The sequence below is a fragment of the Pogona vitticeps genome, chromosome 4, assembly GCF_051106095.1.
Source record: "Pogona vitticeps strain Pit_001003342236 chromosome 4, PviZW2.1, whole genome shotgun sequence".
NCBI lineage: Eukaryota > Metazoa > Chordata > Lepidosauria > Squamata > Agamidae > Pogona > Pogona vitticeps.
Genome location: NC_135786.1, coordinates 40,580,166 through 40,598,654, shown reverse-complemented (window position 1 = coordinate 40,598,654; position 18,489 = coordinate 40,580,166). Strand labels below are relative to the sequence as shown.

Genomic DNA, 18,489 nt, shown 5'->3' with positions numbered 1-18,489 from the left:
GCATTGTAGGTCAATGGAGCTTCGACCTACAGACTTTTCGACGTACAGCCATCGTTCCAATATGGATTAATTCCTTAAGTAGAGGGTCCACTGTACTAAACATTATGCCTTATTTATTTATTTATTTATTTACTTGATTTACGGTATATCCCATCTTTATCCCAATATTGTGTCCCAAGGTGCTTACCTAGTCAAAATATTGTGCAACATAACAGCAGTAGTGTATTTCCACTTTAAATTATGGTAATAACGTGTAATGGATGTACATTGATTTAAGTTAGCATATGCATATTTCAAGCAAAAATGTTCCCCCTTTTTGTGAAGAATGTCATCATTCTTGGTGTTCCTTGTCCTCCATGTCATCATCACCATCATTATCTTAGAACCACAGAGCTGGAAACGAACACTATGAATCATCAAGTCCAGCCCTGGTCAAGGAGGCACAGAGGGGAATCAAACTCCCAACCTCTGATTCCACAGCCAGAGCTCTAAACCACTGAGCTATCCCACAGTTCTTGTGATGTCCGTTCTCCTTTTTGGTGACAAAGTGGTGGCCACTGTACACAGGACCTGTCATTTCAAAGCCCAGATTGGGGGGAAGGCAGAAAGGATTTGTATCATGGCCAGAACATCCACCAATATAACTTCAATGGTGCAGCTTTCGTTATGCCTAACACCATCAACATAAAATTAGTAAGATATATTTTAAATTAAAAATTAGCGAAAACAGTTTTTCTTCCTTACATTATATAATAGCTCCTGAGGTAGAACTCGGGAAGGCTTTTTTAAGAGAGAAACAAAGTAGCCTATCAAGGCACAGAAATTGTAAGAGACCGTGGGGGTTAGCTTAATGGTTTAGGTATCTGGCTGGAGAGCCAGAGATTGGGAGTTCGATTCCCCTCTGCCCTCCTTGAAAGGGGCTGGATTAGATGAATCATAGGGTCCCTTCCAGCTCTGCAGTTATAAGATGATGATGATTAAATGGGACATTTCATTTAGTGTGTCTGCCTTGAGGTCTAATCTGAACAGATAGGTTCCTAGGATGTCACCAGCAGAGTGTGAGTCTTAAAAAGTAGTCAAAGAATGCCACCTGTTTGTTTTTTGGGAATGGTAGGCAGAGCTGGCAAGAATGCAAGATTTCCAGTGTTGAGCTGACCCCTTCCATGCGTCAGGCTTCCCTTGCATCTGAAGCCTGGGGCAATGGGCCCTTGTATTCCCCCACCCCACTCCTGAAAGACCCTGGGTAGTGGGAAAGTATTGTGGCACTGGCACCTTTTTTTCAGGAAATGAATTTCCTAGCAAAAAGCGCAAATGTGGTAGCTGAGTATCATCATCAGCTGACACCATCAGCTTTTGAAAGGATTAAAGTCATTTGAAACACCTGAAAATCGGCCTTAAGCTCTTTTTGTCTAAAAGGAATTTGAGAAAATGACCAAAAAATAAAGATTTCAATTGTCACGGACTGTCTCCAGAGTCATCTTGCGGAATTGCTTAAGGGGGGACTCTAAGATATCACCAGCCTTCATAATGCACACCAATATGTTATTCTAAACAAATAACTCTTGTGACTCCAAATATTGAAATGGCTTCTTAAACGGAAGATCTGTTTTACAGCAATAAGGTGATAATAATAAGATTCTGTGATACCCAACACAGTCAGGCTCATCCTCCAGCTATCTCTACGAAGTCCATCTGTGTTTGTAGAAAACATACTGTAGGTTTTTGTTTCAAAAATCTTATCTGGTAAAAACGATTCTTGTCTGATATATCTGAAATGAAACATTTGGACTGCATCTTGGAGAATTAGAAGAGTGAGGTAGCTGTACTAGAGAGGTCACCGCTTGGAAGCACTCCGTCTAGGTCCTGGATTTTATCATTGGCAGAAATAGGAAAAGAGTTATTTGCTGATGATTTATAGCAGGAATTCCAGTGATCTTTCACCACTGACTGTGCTGCCTTGGGCCCTATGCGTTCCCTTCCTGATTTATATATTAATACTTATTAGCACTAAAAAGTTGTTTTAAATTGGCCCCTGTAAAGTACACTCAATAGAAAAATCTAGTTTTTATTTTAAAAAACACATTTTCTAAAGAGTCAGATATGCAGCACCTGAAGTATACATACCTTCCATGCCATCCAACACTTGGCCCATCATTTCACCTAATCATATAATAATCAAGGCAACTGTGAACACAGCAGTGCTTGGAAAACGTATCTTTTCAATTAGGACTCTCAAAATGCCCAACTAATGTGACCAGTGGCCATATTGGTTGGAGGATTCAAGGAGGTGTATCCCAAAATGTACCCGTGTTCTGACCTTGCAGCACAGAGGATTTAAGGATGTGTATCCCGTGGTGGCGCTGCAGGTTAAACCACAGAAGCCTCTGTGCTGCAAGGTCAGAAGACCAACAGTTGTAAGATCGAATCCACACAATGGAGTGAGCTCCTGTCGCTTGTCCTAGCTCCTGCCAACCTAGCAGTTCGAAAGCATGCAAATGCAAGTACAGTGGTGCCTCGCTTTACGATTGCCCCACATCACAACAAAACTGCTTAACGACGATGGTCTGAATGGGGGAATTTCGCTTTGCGATGATCAGTTCCCTGCTTCGGGAACCGATTCTTTGCAAAACAATGATTTTTAAACAGCTGATCGGCAGTTTCAAAATGGCCACCGGGTAACTAAAATGGCTCCCCGCTGTGTTTAGGGACGGATTCCTCACTATACAGGCAGTGAAAATGGCTGCCATATGGAGGATCTTCGCTGGACGGTGAGTTTTTACCCCATTGGAATGCATTGAACGGTTTTCAATGCGTTTCAATTGGGTTTTTATTTTCGCTTTACGATGTTTTCGCTTAACAGCAATTTTCCTGGATTATCGTCGTTAAGCGAGGCACCACTGTAGATAAATAGGTACCACCTCGGTGGGAAGGTAACAGCGTTCTGTGTCTAGTCGCACTGGCCACGTGACCACGTAAACTGTCTACAGACAAACGCTGGCTTTACAGCTTGGAGACGGGGATGAGCACCGTGCCCTAGAGTCAGACACGACTACACTAAATGTCAAAGGGAATCTTTACCCTTATCCCAAAATGTAGCTCTTCCAAGTTCTAGAGATCAGTATAGGCCACACTATGAATTTGCTCAGAGAAGTACCTGCTTTGTTGTACTGCTGACATTTCACCATGAACAGAAACTCAGCAAATGTAAACCATGAGCAGTTGCAGCCTGGACATGCCCTGAGCAATTGTGTTTTGCTCTTTCTAGCTGTGCTGGGAGGAACGCCATGCTATATGAGCAAAACAAGAATGGCAAAAGGATGGAAAAAAACAAATGTCTCTTGCTGGAGGCAGACATTCCACTCTTCTCCTGCCAGTCAGATGCTCCCCTTTTATTCCTAAGTGACTGAAATAAAAAATCCTGGCTTGGCTTTAACTAACAAAAGAAACTATGACTTTCAGTTCATGAGCTATTAGTGAAAGCTCTTTTCTCTTGCCAGTTATTGAAAAGTGTAACAAGCTTTAATGACAGTTGCCTTGTATAATCTCATAAAAATGTCCAGATGTTCAGCAGTGCTATGCATGTCAGTTACATATATAGCTTATTTTTGGCAAAACTGGAGCTGTTGTTTGGAGAAAACCTTAATAGTATAGACAAAACTCAGGGGAATGCTCTGTTGTCTTAGTTCATCTTCTCTGTTTCTTATGGGTTCTTAATTGGCCTTCATCAGAAAGTAATCAGCATCTGTAACATCTGGTTTATATTCTTATTTGTTTCCTCAAAGGCTCTGTATGCTCTGAAGCACTTGGTTTAGCAGTTTGTTTTTTCATATATTTCTTTATTCATGAATGCTTCCCTTTCATGCATGTTGCTACGAGTTTGCCTTAGCAAATATAGATCAAAGGGGTACATTTTGTACTTGGACCCCAAGGTGAAGGTTTATGATGGTAATTAGCACCTGTGAAAGCATAAATTTAAATGAACTGAATGAAACTTTAATCTCAACAGTACATTTTATGATAGTTGTTACTCCTGCCCTCCCTTGGTGCACCCTGAGTTATATTGTTGTTCTTTAATCGTTAAGTTGCGTCCCACTCTTCGTGACCCTATGGACCAGAGCATGCCAGGCCCTTCTGTCTTCCACTGACTATGGGGGCTACTCCATTTCTTCTACGGGATTCTTGCCCACAGTAGTAGATATGGTAATCGTCTGAATTGAATTCGCCCATTCCCATCCATTTTAGTTCACTGTCACCCAGGATGTCAATGTTTATTCTTGCCATCTCCTGTTTGACCACATCCAACTAACCAAGGTTAATAGATCTTACATTCCAGGTTCCTATGCAGTATTTTTCTTTGTAGCATTGGACTTTCCTTTCACTTCCATGCGCGTCCGTAGCTGAGCGTCCTTTCGGCTTTGGCCCAACCACTTCATTAGCTCTGGAGCTACTTGTCCTTGTCCTCCACGCTTCCTCAGTAGCATGTTGGATACCTTCCGACCTGATATGACGCTCATCTTCCAGCATCATATTTTTTAGCCTTTTGTTTCTGTCCATGGAGTTTTCTTGGCAAAGATACTAGAGTGGCTTGCCAGTTCCTGCTCCAGGTGGATCGCGTTTAGTGAGAACTCTCCACTATGACCTGTCCGTCTTGGGTGTCCCTGCACGGCATAGCCCATAGCTTCTCTGGATTACTCAAGCCCCTTCACCATGACAAGGCAGCAATCCATGAAGGGGAGCCTGAGCTACAGGAGCTCAGTTTTTATTTCCCATCTTTAACCTTTTCTAATGGTTTAATCTAAGGTCGTTCTACTTTGTGTCTTCAGAGCTGCAGCTTTGATAGAAATTATGCTACTTTCGTTGATTGAATTCAGTTCTGTCCTATCAGGTTTTCTAACCCACTAGAAGTGGCAAGGAGATGGTTTTAGAAGATTTCCCATTCTCTCTGTCACCTTGCACACACACCCTAAGATCTTTTCCAGACAGTTGGTATGTTTGAAATCAGCTTTCAGCTCTAGCTCCAGAAGCTGGAGAAAAGAGAAGACTGAAGAGGCTTCGATGGACATTTGATATTTAGCAAAGGGCTTTGATATCAAGGATTTCGGTATCAAGCGCTTTGATTTATGGTTTTTTAATGTTTTAGATGAAGTGGATGGAGCGCCGAAGTGGGATGGTGTGGTCGATGGATGTTGTTTTGAGGCTTCAGAAAGAGCCTTCTTCATTGCTTTGGTTTGTGAGGTAGCCTTACAAGGAGAGTTGGCCATTTTGGTTGATTGAAAGGCTTGCTCCCTAAGACGGAGTTTTAATCTGGATAAGTGAGAACGGAGGACTCCACGCTTGAAGTTTTCACAATGCTGGCAGGAGGACGTCTGGTTTGCCTCTCCCAAGCAAAAAAGACATTTGGCATGGCTGTCAGAAAGTGGTATTTTGTTATCACAGACCATGCAGTGTTTAAACGGGCCCAAAGGGGCCATGAAAGGAGAAAAATAATTTGAGGAGAAAAACGATGATAGGGTGTGTGTGTGTGCTGTGTCCGGAGGCCGAGTAAAGCAAAAAGGAAACATTCTTTGATGATAATGAATTTGAACTAAAGTTTAAAAGAAAAAAGATCGATAACAGAAAGGAATCAAAAATAAGCTCTTTTTCTCTTTTACAGTGGGGTCTCTACTTAAGAACTTAATTCGTATTGGAAGGTGGTTCTCAAGTTGAAAAATTCTTATGTTGAATCTGTATTTCCCATAGGAATGCATTGAAAACCATTTAATCCGTATCTGCTCTTTTCCGTCCATAGAAACTACAGTGGAACCTCTACTTAAGAACTTAATCCGTTTTGGAATGGTGTTCTTAAGTTGAAACGTTCTTAAGTTGAAGCAAAATTTCCCATAGGAATGGACTGAAAACCAATTAATCCGTTCTGGCTGTTTTTTTGTTTTGTTATGTAGAGGTGCATTCGTACATTGAAGCATTAGTTCCCATAGGAACTAATGCAAAGCTGGTTAATACGTACTCTACCACTAGGGGGAGAAATTTTTTTAACCTAAGATCACCTAAGGTTAAAAAAAGAGCAGGAAAGGTTTTTTTTCCTGTTCTTATCTTGGATTTCTGTTCTCAAGTAGAAGCAACATTTAGCAAATGGAGCTGTTCTTAAGTTGGATTGTTCTTAAGTAGAGACGTTCTTAAGTAGAGACCCCACTGTACTCACAGAAGCAGAAACTATGAGGCTTTCAACATGGCAGTTGAAAGAAACTGAAAGGGGAGCCTTGGCACCAAGGTACTTATATAAGGGGGGGCGGGACCTTATTCTAATGTGTTTTTTTGCTACAGTGGTGCCTCGCTTAACAATTACCACATTAAACAAGGAATCCGCTTTATGATGAGGTTTTTGCGATCGCAATAGCAATCGCAAAACGATGTTTAGATAGGGAAACTTCGCTTGACGATGATCGGTTCCCTGCTTCACTAGACGACAATTCTAAAACAGCTGATTGGTGGCTCTAAAATGGCCGCCCGCTGTGCAAAATGGCTTCATGCTGTTCTTTAGGACGGATTCCTTGCTTTACAGGCACCGAAAATGTCCGCCCCTATGGAGGATCTTCGCTGGACGCTGAGATATTTAGGCCATTGGAACGCATTAAACCAGTTTTCAATGCATTTCAATGGGCTTTTTTCATTTCGCTTGACAAGGGTTTCGCTTAACAGGAATTTCAACTGAACGAATTATCCTCGTCAAGCGAGGCACCACTGTATTGCAGAAGCTCTAGAACTTTCCAATGAGACTCCGTGCAGGTGTGGATCACCCAGGGTGTGATTCACAGAGGCCACAAAGAAGAACCTCTGTCAACCCTAAGCCCTTGTCACATGCAGCAGCATGATAAACATGTATCGAGGCACTATATTTTTAGATGTACATAAAAAACATTTAGTGAGTGTCACCCAAATTCTACTAAATCAGCATTGAATGTGCATCTGCACTGGCAGTTTGTTAGGGACCATTCATTTTCTTCAACACATGATTCTAATAAAGCCCACATCACCCATGTTCAGAGTTGGCCCAAAGTCTCTGGGCTGTACAAGGGGTGACCTCTAGTCAGCTGAGCCACAGAATCTGTACTAAGAAAAATGCAATATGAATTCTCCCCACATGCTTACTGCCATAGCATGTGCACTATATAAACCTAAGCTCCATGCATCTGAAGAAGTGTAATCTGTGAATGGTTTTCAGGTACTCTATGAAAACTCACACTGACATACATTTCCTAGTTTTAAAACAGCCACAATACTACTACTACTACTACTACTACTACTACTACTACTACTACTACTACTACTACTACTACTACTACTACTTCTTCTTCTTCTTCTTCTTCTTCTTCTTCTTCTTCTTCTTCTTCTTCTTCTTCTTCTTCTTCGTGTTACAGTAAAAGGGTAGCAGTTTTTGCTGCCATCCCTTTGGCACACAGAGAATTCAGCAGTATGGTGCTGGAGCTAGGAGGTTGTATGTGACACCCAATGCATTTAGGGGACTCCTTAGGGGCTGACTGCTGGACATGACCCAGTCCTGAACTAGAAGTAGAGAACAGAGGCTGTGGTTTTGGAAATGCTGCTTATGACCTACTGAGCAAATTTGAGAGATTTGTATTTTAAAACAAAAGTGGGGGGAACCTCAGGAAAGTGTGTAACTAATAAAAATAAAAATAAAAATAAATCTTTCATCTGGAGACACTCTTTGGTTCCCTGGGGGAACAAGGTAACTTGGTGACTGTATATCTCTTTTAATAGGAGCTTTGTCTTTTGCTCAAAATGGAGGTTCTGCTGCAGTGAGGATTTGCTGTCTCTCTCCTCCTCTCCTCTGCCTTATTCAGATGTTCAGAGGGCTTTCTCTTTATTTTGTTTGCTCTCCTTCTAAAATAAAGTAACAGCAAATCTTCAGGTGCATATATTGTTGAGATAATAACAATCTGGCAGCATCCTTACAGTGGGAGGAAGATTGTTAGGACTTAAAGAGAGGAGAGTTAAATCTGGAAAAGCGAGCCATTTCTACCTGTGGAGTCTCTCTGTGTGATCAGAAGCCCCAAATAATTGGGGTTCCTGATGATGTGGGGATGCTGCCCATGAAGAGAACACTGCTCTCTTCAGATTAAGCTTTCTACCAACAAAAGGATGGATGAAGAGGGCAAGAGAGGACAAGGCTAGTCTGTTCCTTCTGGTCACAGGTTTGAGTTAAGCATTTCATTGAAGACCTAAGTAGGGCTATTCTGACATCATATGTTGTCTGCTGAAAACAACAAGAGCTCCATGCCTGAGATGATTAAACTGAACTGGCCTACTGATAGGTTTCTGTGCAGGCCTGAGCTGTGCTACAGTGCTGGAAAATTGCTGCAGATTGAATGATTGCATGAATACAGTGACTGAATGAAATATGACGAAAGTAAAATATACTTTCACCATACAATTGCTGTCCTTGTTATGGATTAAGAAGGTCTTCTTTCAGACTCCACAAGTGTAAGTGGAAGCTTCTCAGAAAAGCATGCAAGCTATGAGCCTGCCAGTTATATACAGTGGTGCCCCGTATAGCGATGATAATCCATGCTGAAAAAATCGTCGCTATCTGGATTTGTCGCTATGCAGGGGGGAAAAAACCCCATAGGAACGCATTAAAACATGTTTAATGCATTCCTATGGGGAAAAAACTCACCGCTATGTAGAACTCCTCCATCCGGCCGCCATTTTCGCCGCCCGGTAAGTGGGGAAAGGGCTCGAAAATGCTGTGGGTGGCCATTTTTTTCCCAGCGGCCATTTTGGAACCGCCGATCAGCTGTTTTTAAAACGCTTACTGATCATCGCAAAGCGATGTTTACCCATTGAAAACATCGTTATGCGATCGCTTTTGCGATCGCAAAAACCTCATCACTTTGTAGATTCGTCATTAAATGGTGCGCTCATTAAGCGAGGCACCACTATATTGTAGTGTTCACCCTGCCCATGAATATTTATATTGAAATTTCGATGCACCAATAGAAGTTGGCAGGGGTGGAGTTAAGTGGGGGGAAAAGAAAAAGAGAGAGAGGGAGAGTAGAGTAGGCGGTTGACAGTAGAGAAAGAAGATTGTTTAGTTGATAGATAATGATATTGACTGGACTTTCATCATTTGTACCAATAAACAATTTCTACTTGCTTCTTATATGGTACATTGCCTGGACCTCTGTCATTAATAGTGAACAAAGTTGATGTAATCAACTGATGGCAGCTGAATGATAAGTAGTGTGCACCTTTGCTTGGTGAAACGACCAAGGGCCATGTGGAAATGTGACACATATATTTGAAGAAAGTTCTAAAATAGTTTACATACCTCCTTATAGGATTTCTTCACCTCCACAAGTGGGTGCCAGTGTGCAATTGGTTTGCGTGGGTAAGCCAGCATTTCATTCCAGTGGTCTCGGCCTAGTCCTTCAGCATTGTTCGCCACACGGCAGACTCCAATAATCTCATTATGGCCAACTCTGAAAGCAATAACCACATGTTTTAAACACTTTGCTTCCTTTGGACATGACCTCCTTTAAACCCATTCTGTGTTTTCTAATTTTCCTTCTGTCTCTATGGCTAAAGCTACACCTATTCACTGAGCATACGTCATAATCCTCCTACTTTCCAACACTGAGGGTCAAACTAGATGATACATTTAGCACATAGTTAAAAATGGTGCTGCCTTGAGTCATGAAAGAGGCCATTTTATCATAGCACATTGTTTTCTTCACTTCTGCAATTTTGCAGATTTTGTGAGCAAGGTATCTGGCTGAGGGGGCAGAAGGTGAGAGTTTGATTCTCCACTGTGCATCCCATAAGAGCCAGCTTGTGGAGTTTTGGGCAAGATGCATAGCCCCAGGGTGTCCCCAGAAGAAGAGAATGGTATGTCGCTTCTGAGTAGTGTGTGTATGGAAATGCAAGTGGAACAGTCTCATGAATAAACACAAGTGAAATTGGCATGGACCACAATTAGGGCAAACCCTTCCATTCCTATTCAGAGTGTTTGTGCATGTGTGTTATTTCTGTGTGCACAGAGTTAAGAATTTTCACCACCAATATCTAATCAGAGATGTACTGTCTAGAGAGCCTGTGAAGGGAATTACACCTTACACAGGATTTTAGCAACTCACATGAAAAGGACCACTCTCCTCCAGGAAAAAGACAGGAGTCTTGGTCAGGCACTGAGACTGAATAGGTAGCTTGATTGAGCAAGGGGCGAAGAGAGACATGCTTGCTGTATTACAATTAATTCACACCTTGCTGCACTGAATAGCAAGGCTCTGAAAAGATCTGTCTGCATGTCTTTGCATGAGAGTAGCCCTTCCCAATGAATCAAGGACTCTCCAGGCTATGAACAGTTGAAGACTAGCAGAGCTCCTTTCCAGAACTTGCCACTCAGCATCGCAAGGTGGAAACTGAAGGGACCAGGAGCAGCGCTGTAAGGGGGACAATCCCATGCCTTATTTGACTTGTACAGCCAATTTTTTTCCAGCTTGAGACCTGAACATGGGTGGGTAGGAACAGTGACTTAATTAGACATTGGAAAAGTTAGCTTTTTGGTATTAGAACTCATAGATTCTGGGAGCTGTTCTTTTATTTTTAGAAAAGCAACTTTTCTAAGCTCTGGACTCATCTGGCTGTGCAAGGAAAATAGAAGATATGTGATACACTGGGTGTATGTCATCATCAATGCTTGCCTATATGTAATTATGAAAAGACTTGTGCACTGCAAGAAATTCAGACTGCATGGGATTTTTACTCCAGTGCCTTGTGAAGACTCTTTATAACCTCACTTTATGAATTCAGAGGAATCCATAAATTCCCTTGGGGGCCTTGGCACATTTGAAGGGGGGCACAGACTGGAAATAATTCTCCATACACCACCTGATAAGACTTATTATGTGACTTATACAATCCTAATTCTGTCTATTTGTTTCATATTGTGTTTATGGCAGTGGCCAAAAAATGTTGCAAATGGCTGTAAATGAAGGCTCAAGAGCCTGTCAGAGCCACTCATAGGGGAAATAGTTGACAAGGAAGTAATGTGACTTGATATTTTTAGTGATACAGTTTGGCTTTGTAATAAGCTACTAATATAACTGAGTAAGTCACACCATGAAACCAATGAGATGTAGCCATGTGAAAACTCTTGCTTACCGATCATAATCCATAACAGAGATAAGCAGGCTGACTTGGTCCATGTTTTCTGGAGGGATATCAAAGATTATTGCCTCATTATAGGTAGGATTAAGTGTGTTTCTCTTTATGGTGGTTTTCTTCTTTTTCAGCCTTCTCCCATCACAGAGCAAAGATACTTTGACATAAGGATCTGGAAAGAAAATGGAAAAGAAAATGGCAGAAATGAGAACATACGTTTTCTTCCCAATATTTATGGTGCTTTGCCAACATGACCGAATGAGATACTGAGCATATAAACAGAGCAAGGGAGATCTTAGGGACAATCTGTATGACAAGTATCCATACATGCATTGGTTATTTTGCTCAAAAGGCCCACACATATAAAACTTGTTTGGCTGCCCTCTGTACAGCCCATATCTCTGCAAAAAGCAGGATTCCTAACAGCGCAGAAACAGCTCCAAGGACAGGAGCGGATGAATCCATGAAGGGTTAGGGTATACATTCACAACTGTACTTCCCCATCTACACCTTCAATATCCCCTGTCTGACCTTGCGGTCAGGGCTACAGTTAACAATAACATCCACTTGCAAGAAATAGGAGTATTGATAAACAGATAACATTTCCTCTCTATCCTGTAAGTTAATATTGAGCTCATTCTGTAAATGTGGATCCTTGCATAGCCAAAGCAGCAACACCTCCCAGAAGGGACAGCAATCAGAAACCCAACTCAAGGGAGTGACAAGACTCCCAAAAGCAGTCTAATGATGAATATGTAGGTTCAGTGGCAAGTAACTGCTGGTTGATTATTGAACGGATAAAAAATGGGAATGAGAATACTTAGAAAGAAGAATGTCAAGTTAGCTGAAACACTGCACAGGAGCATCCAGCACTGCAACATTTGGTACTTCCTATTAATGTTTTCTGAGATACTGTAGGTTTCCAAATTTATTTTTGGCTGTAGGGTAGTTGTTTTCAGTCAGGAAAGTGTATATGCCAAGTCCTTCTGTTTTCCACAAAATCTAATACTGTATTACATGTTCATTACATTGCAAAGGAAAACAGAAAGATTCGGGTTGATATGTTTTTCTGGATGGGTTTGAATCAGCTTTCTGTAAGCCCAGAGACCATGTGTGTATATATGACCCAGCTCTTATTTCTTATGGGGGAAAGATTTTGTAATTTTACTTTTATTCTACATTTCACTTCCTTTCCTGCAGAGTCTTTTAGATGGGTTTCCTGTGTTATTTACCGTGTTCATCCTCACAGTTTGTTCCCTTTTAAAAAAAAAATAGCACAAATGCACCAGCTTCCCTCTGCTCTCTGATTATGCATATACCTTGAGCACAAATTTTGTTTTCTATGCTAAATATTTGTGAACTAGTTTCAGGAATCGGAGTCACAAAAGGGGATTTAAAAGCTTTTCCTTTTTAGTCAATGGCAAAAGCTAGAAGGAAAAAAAAATATGGCAGCAATACCTCACTAGCTGCCCCAGAGACTGATTTTGGCAAATTGCCTCTGAGTTTCCAACCTAATACAGATGCTGTATAGGCTGCTGGAGAATATTGCCAAGTATTTAGAAGTTCCAGTAACTATATAGAGCATCATTGCAGAATTACTGAGCTGTACTCCTTCGGAACCATCCACTCTTAGTGATTCAGACTGCATCAAGTACCAGCCAAGCAGACATGCTTGTCTGCCCAAAGAGTTTCACTGCTATTGCTGATACAGATTAAAATGTTTGTCAGTAAAACACAGACACTAAAAGGTGAAAGTCTAGACCATTAAAAGAGTTATTATGGCAGAAACCCAAGTATTATTCACATGAGATATTTTTTCTCAGATTAATTAGATATGTATACCTTTCAGCTGTTGTTTCCCCCAGAATTAATTGGGCAAGAAAAAGGCAGTTTCTTCTCCCCAGAGGAGAAACTGTATTAGTTTCCTATGGGGTGGCAGCGGCGGGGGACACAGCCAAGCGTCATGTAGCACCTTAAAGACTAAGGAGGTAGTTCTATGGACCATAGAGGCTGCAGGATAATGTAAAGTACTGTCTCTGCTGCAGAAACAGGAAACCTGCCAGTAGATGCTCCTTTGCTGAGGCAACAGGAAGCTCCGTTGCCGACAGGATTCCACAGATGGTGGTGGCTCAAAAAGAATGGCTGGAGTAAGTAAAAAGAGTCTACCCTTTGCATGGGTTTGTGGGTGGGTGTGTTGGAACTAAGTCACCTTTGGTGCTGCTGGTGTGATTAATTCTTCTCTTATTGGAACAAATGGAAAGACAATTCTTTTTGAAAATCCATGATGACCAATAAAATGCTATGTCAACAATTTCTGTCCTCTCTAGTGCAAACCTGGTTGGAATTTGAATGTGTTTATCCTTCCACCACAGATTATTCCCTCAGGCTTGCTCTGAAACAAAATTATCATGGCAGAAGTATATGAATTGCAGCGCAGGAAGGAAACCTACGGATATTGAGTGCAGCCCCAACTCTGGCTCCACAACCAGATGCGTAAACCACCAAGCTAAGTGATGGAGTCTGTCTGTTTGTCTGTCTGTCTGTCTTTCTGTCTATCTATCTATCTGGCACATTTCTTTTTAAATATGTGTATATGGGAATCCACAAGTTGCAATTCAGTGAAAATAGGGCAGAACCAACTCTTGTGGAAATCAGTGTGACTTGTAATGTTGTTGTTTATTAATTTGTACCATGTTGTCAACATGCAGTAGGCCTTTGGGAAGTACAACAAGGCAAGTCTCATATTTGAAAACAGACACTAAGAAGCAACCAGAGGAAGAGGAGGAAGATCAAGTAATGGGTAAATATGAGAAGAACAGTCATTGATTTCAGGTAGGTGTAGTTAGGATGGGTTAAAATATGCTCAAGTGAGCATAAATATTTAAGAGTGTTGAGTTGAAGTTCATCTGTCACCAATTCTTAGCATTGGCCATGCAGCTAGAGAGAGAATAATTATCTCAGATTAAAGGCTTGCACATTTTTCAAGGAAGGGGTTGGGGAACAAGAAGATTTGGGACTCATAGCCTCCTCTGATTCATCCTGGGAAGGGTGCTCATTTCCAGTACCACTGTCAGAATAGAAAGGGCAGAAGATATTTCCATGCCCCCAACAGGAAGACCTCAAAAGGTACACCTCTTGCTTGGCCATTATTCTGGAACTCCTTGTTTACAACTATCTCTGGTGCTTGTTAGCTCTGATGAAGGTCACATAGTTGTAAGAAGGTTGGAAATAGTGCTTACAAATGGCCAAATGTGACATCTAATTATAGTATGTCCTGCTTAAACATATCAAGACCACTTAAAGAATTAATCAGGTTCACAGCAAGTATCACTAGTCACACAGTTTCAGGCCCTCATGCCAACAATGCTCTTGAAAACATCCTCTGACCTTCAACCAAAATGTATTGAATGGCCTGTTAGATTATGCATGGTGCTATATCTGTGTGTGAGAGACAGAGATAAATATTTCATTTGCACAAGACAGCTTTGTGTAAATCAATGACATCCATATAACAAAGAATGTGTAAGCCAACGGGCCAATTTTTAAAGCATGAAGCACTGGCACAGAAGCAAAACAGGAGGAGGATCATATCATTACCATATTCCAAGCAAAGAAACACCCACCTGAGTAGCCGTTTATATCCATTGCTTTGAGATTCCTGCACTTAATGACTGTTAAAGTCAGGCGACCTGCAGTTGGCAGATAACAAAGGGAAAACATGATCTCCCCCAGGTCCACACTTTCCTTTAATAAAAAAGAGAACAAGGCATATTAGAAATGGTGAAGAGAACTTAGCAGATGGTCACTTCCAGCCTTTGTGTTGTCTTTATCTTCCTTAGATATTTATCTTCCTTTATCTCCCACTTACTCCACAGAAAGCAATGGCAAGAGTGCCAAAATTTGCTTATTACTTAACTACAACTTTGAAAGTGTTTTGCATCCAGAAAAGCTACAAATTTTTCCTCTGTGCACCCATACTGACCAGAATATAAAAGAAACTGTTAAATGTCAGCTTGTAGTTGGCGGGCATGTAACATGTAAATCCAAAGAATCCCCTTCTGGATTTAAGTTCTGATATCTATAGAGAGCTCCTTCACGGATTGCTGCCGTGTCATGGCGAAGGGGCTTGAGTAACTCAGGGAAGCTATGGGCTGTGCAGGGCCACCCAAGACAGAGAGGTCATAGTGGAGAGTTCTGACTAAACGCAATTCACCTGGAGGAGGTTCACTACATGTTTTCCCTGTAGTGATGTATGGAAGTGAGAGCTGGACCATAAAGAAAGCTGACCGCCAAAGAATTGATGCTTTTGAATTGTGGTGCTGGAGGAGGCTCTTGAGAGTCCCCTGGACTGCAAGGAGAACAAACTTATCCATTCTAAAGGAAATCAACCCTGAGTGCTTATTGGAAGGACAGATCCTGAAGCTGAGGCTCCAATACTTTGGCCATCTCATGAAAAGAGAAGACTCCTTGGAAAAGACCTTAATGTTAGGAAAGTGTGAAGGCAAGAGGAGAAGGGACGAGATGGTTGGACAGTGTCATCGAAGCTACCAGAATGAATTTGACACAACTCTGGGAGGCAGTGGAAGATAGGAGAGCCTGGTGTGCTCTGGTCCATGGGGTCACGAAGAGTCGGGCACGACTAAACGACAATCTATAGAGAGATAACCTGCCTCTCAGAAATGGAGAATCCATCAAGACCAAACTTGGATCCCCAGATGTGCTTGAATTACAGCTCCCAGAAGCCTTCACCACTAGCTGTGTTGGCCATAATTTATGGGAGTCATAGTCCAAGAACATCTGGAGACCCAATGCTGGGAAGCACTGGTCTAGCCAAATCTTTTATTACCAGATCATACTTCCTCTTTCATAGAATTTTTATGTAGAAGCTGAGACATCACCATCTTTAATTTGTAACTGTCCGTGTTTTCTTATCACTTTTTCCTTCTCCCCTTCTCCTCTTACTAGAGAAAAAATATATTGGGTGTGGGGACAAGATTACTCCACCATGCCTTTTAAATGTTCATTTTAAGAGCCATTTGTCTGGAAATACTCAATAATTCTCTAGGCTTTGATTTATTAAAGATTCTTATGTTTCATAGGGAGCTCATGACAAAACCTGTGTGTGTGCTCCATCCTGAAATTTAGGGATGAGCCCCCCCTGCTGCTCAGACCATGATTGTCCCCAGTTGCACCCATAGCCAGACTCAGCCAGGTACTCATAAGTTGGTCCTAGAAACCACTGGAGAGATATTGTTAATAATGGACTGCCACTCAGTATTGCTACAAGGATGAAAGAAATAAAGATATAAAGTGACTTGCATATCAGGAAGAAGCATTCCCACCATTGGTTGACTGATTTTATGATTTTTACTCACTCAGGTACATTGACAGATGTACATAATGGGCAGAACTGTGGGTTCTGAAAAGAAGTACATTGACATATGAAGGGAAGAATAATTGTTTGAAAGGTCCAAAGCACATGCTCTGTTATGTGTCAAGCACACAAACTACAACTGGCATCATTCCGAAAGAAGCCTTCACTTCTTTCTCTCTCATGTGCAAATAATACATCTTTTAAGATGCCATCAGGCTCCTGTGGGGTTTTTGAAAAATGTGAAATTTGCATTATAAATGATTTCATACATTGAAACACACATTGCCCATTTAACTGGAGAATCTTGGTATTAATGAATACACATCAAATTCTACTAAGGCATCCCTGTAAAGAAGCAATGTATAAAGTTATCTATGCATAGGAAAGATATGATATGTAAAATCATATTACACTTAAGAAATGTAACTTAGACTCTCTTGTGGAGATAGGAGCAGGTCGGCAGGTATGTGGAACACTACAAGTACAAAACATGCCTCTGAATTGTGAGTGGGAACAAACAAATGGAACTATCATACAAAATCCAGACTTGGAGGAAGAAGAAACTCCCTCTTGTCTGCCCATTTGTTCTTCTTGAACAAGAGACACACTGCAGTAGATGATCAGAGGCTGGATCACAGATGTATTTTCCAGCTAGCAGTGGACAATTTCTGCTCCACAATTATCACCCTTGTCCTCTGTAGTCTCACCTATTAATTAACCTGTCAAGCATTAACCAGGGAGGCATCTGCTCTAATAATGACCTTTGCAGGTGTTCTGGCTTCCTCAACCTTATCATTGTTCCTTTTCATCCCTGTAGCAATGGAATATTGGGAAATGTCTGGGTTAAAAATAACCTGGATTAATTAAGGCTCTTCAGTATATCAGCACGGGCTATTTCTGAAGCATGGTCAATATTTCACCTTTCCATTCCAGGGAAGATTTTGTAGATTGCTGACAAAATTAAACTTGTTCAATACTGCAATGGCCAACTTGCAACATTCACCTGTGCTACATCTTAACATTGAGGGGTGTTATTTCACATGACTGAGTTTCCACACTGAACATTCATATTTCAGGAATAAGTAAGATAGTTGTGTGCCTTCATTTTGAACACTGAGAAAGATATGTGTACAACTTCGTCATAGCTTTCCTTTTTCTCAAAAGGCTTTTTTTTGATTACTGGTAAGATGGAATGGCTCGTCAATCGTTCCTATGTATACATTTTAAGCTGACCTGGTACAGATGACAATCAACTTTAGTAATTTTATAAAGACCCATTCAAGTAAGGTATTCCGGGCACCTCTAGGTGGCACCATATAACTTTTCTCAGATAGGCTAAATCTATCCTATCCGGAGACTGGAACCAACTTCATTGCCCCTTGTTGTGCTAATAAATAAATTAACTTATATATTTCTCATAATGATGCTTTCACAAACAGGATTTACCACAAGTCACCGATTCAGAAATTCCAATCACATTCTATTCTTCTTTTCACTCTATTCTGGTAAAGCAAACCTAAAAGACAACCAGCCACAAATATAAAGCAGTGATTGAATATCCCGCTCCTCGTTTTGTAAGAAGCACTGGGGTAGCTGACTAGTTAAAGGAATATTTCAGTTTATGCAGCAGTTTTAGTGTTCAAACATTTCTTACAGATCTCATTAATTTTATATTTTAAGAGCCTGAAGGTACTTCCCTCTCATGTGCATTAGGACTGAATACCATTGATTGTGACTGAACAGTTTTTGTACAACTGATTCTTAAAATAATGCAATAATTGCAGGAACAGATAACAAGTACCAATATCCTACCGTCTATCAGCTATGCCCCTTTTTGAGGGTAGCCTTTGCCATTTTGAAGTTTGTTGTGGCAGAAAGAATCCCAGGAGAAAAAAATCATGGTTAGTAAAAGGATCCTGATGCCCATGCATGGAGCA

The 18,489-nt window shown here is 41.1% G+C and overlaps 1 protein-coding gene across 1 annotated transcript in view; it reads right to left on the bottom strand.

Moving 5' to 3' along the window:
• Positions 1-18,489, bottom strand: part of SYT6 (synaptotagmin 6) — a 165,260-nt gene that overhangs the window by 8,479 nt on the left and 138,292 nt on the right. The window contains exons 4-6 of the mRNA XM_078393355.1: positions 14,802-14,922; positions 11,179-11,350; positions 9,347-9,497 (exon numbers count right to left, since the gene is read on the bottom strand). Of these exons, the coding sequence (XP_078249481.1) occupies positions 9,347-9,497; positions 11,179-11,350; positions 14,802-14,922 (444 nt within the window). The remainder of the gene's footprint in view (positions 1-9,346; positions 9,498-11,178; positions 11,351-14,801; positions 14,923-18,489) is intronic.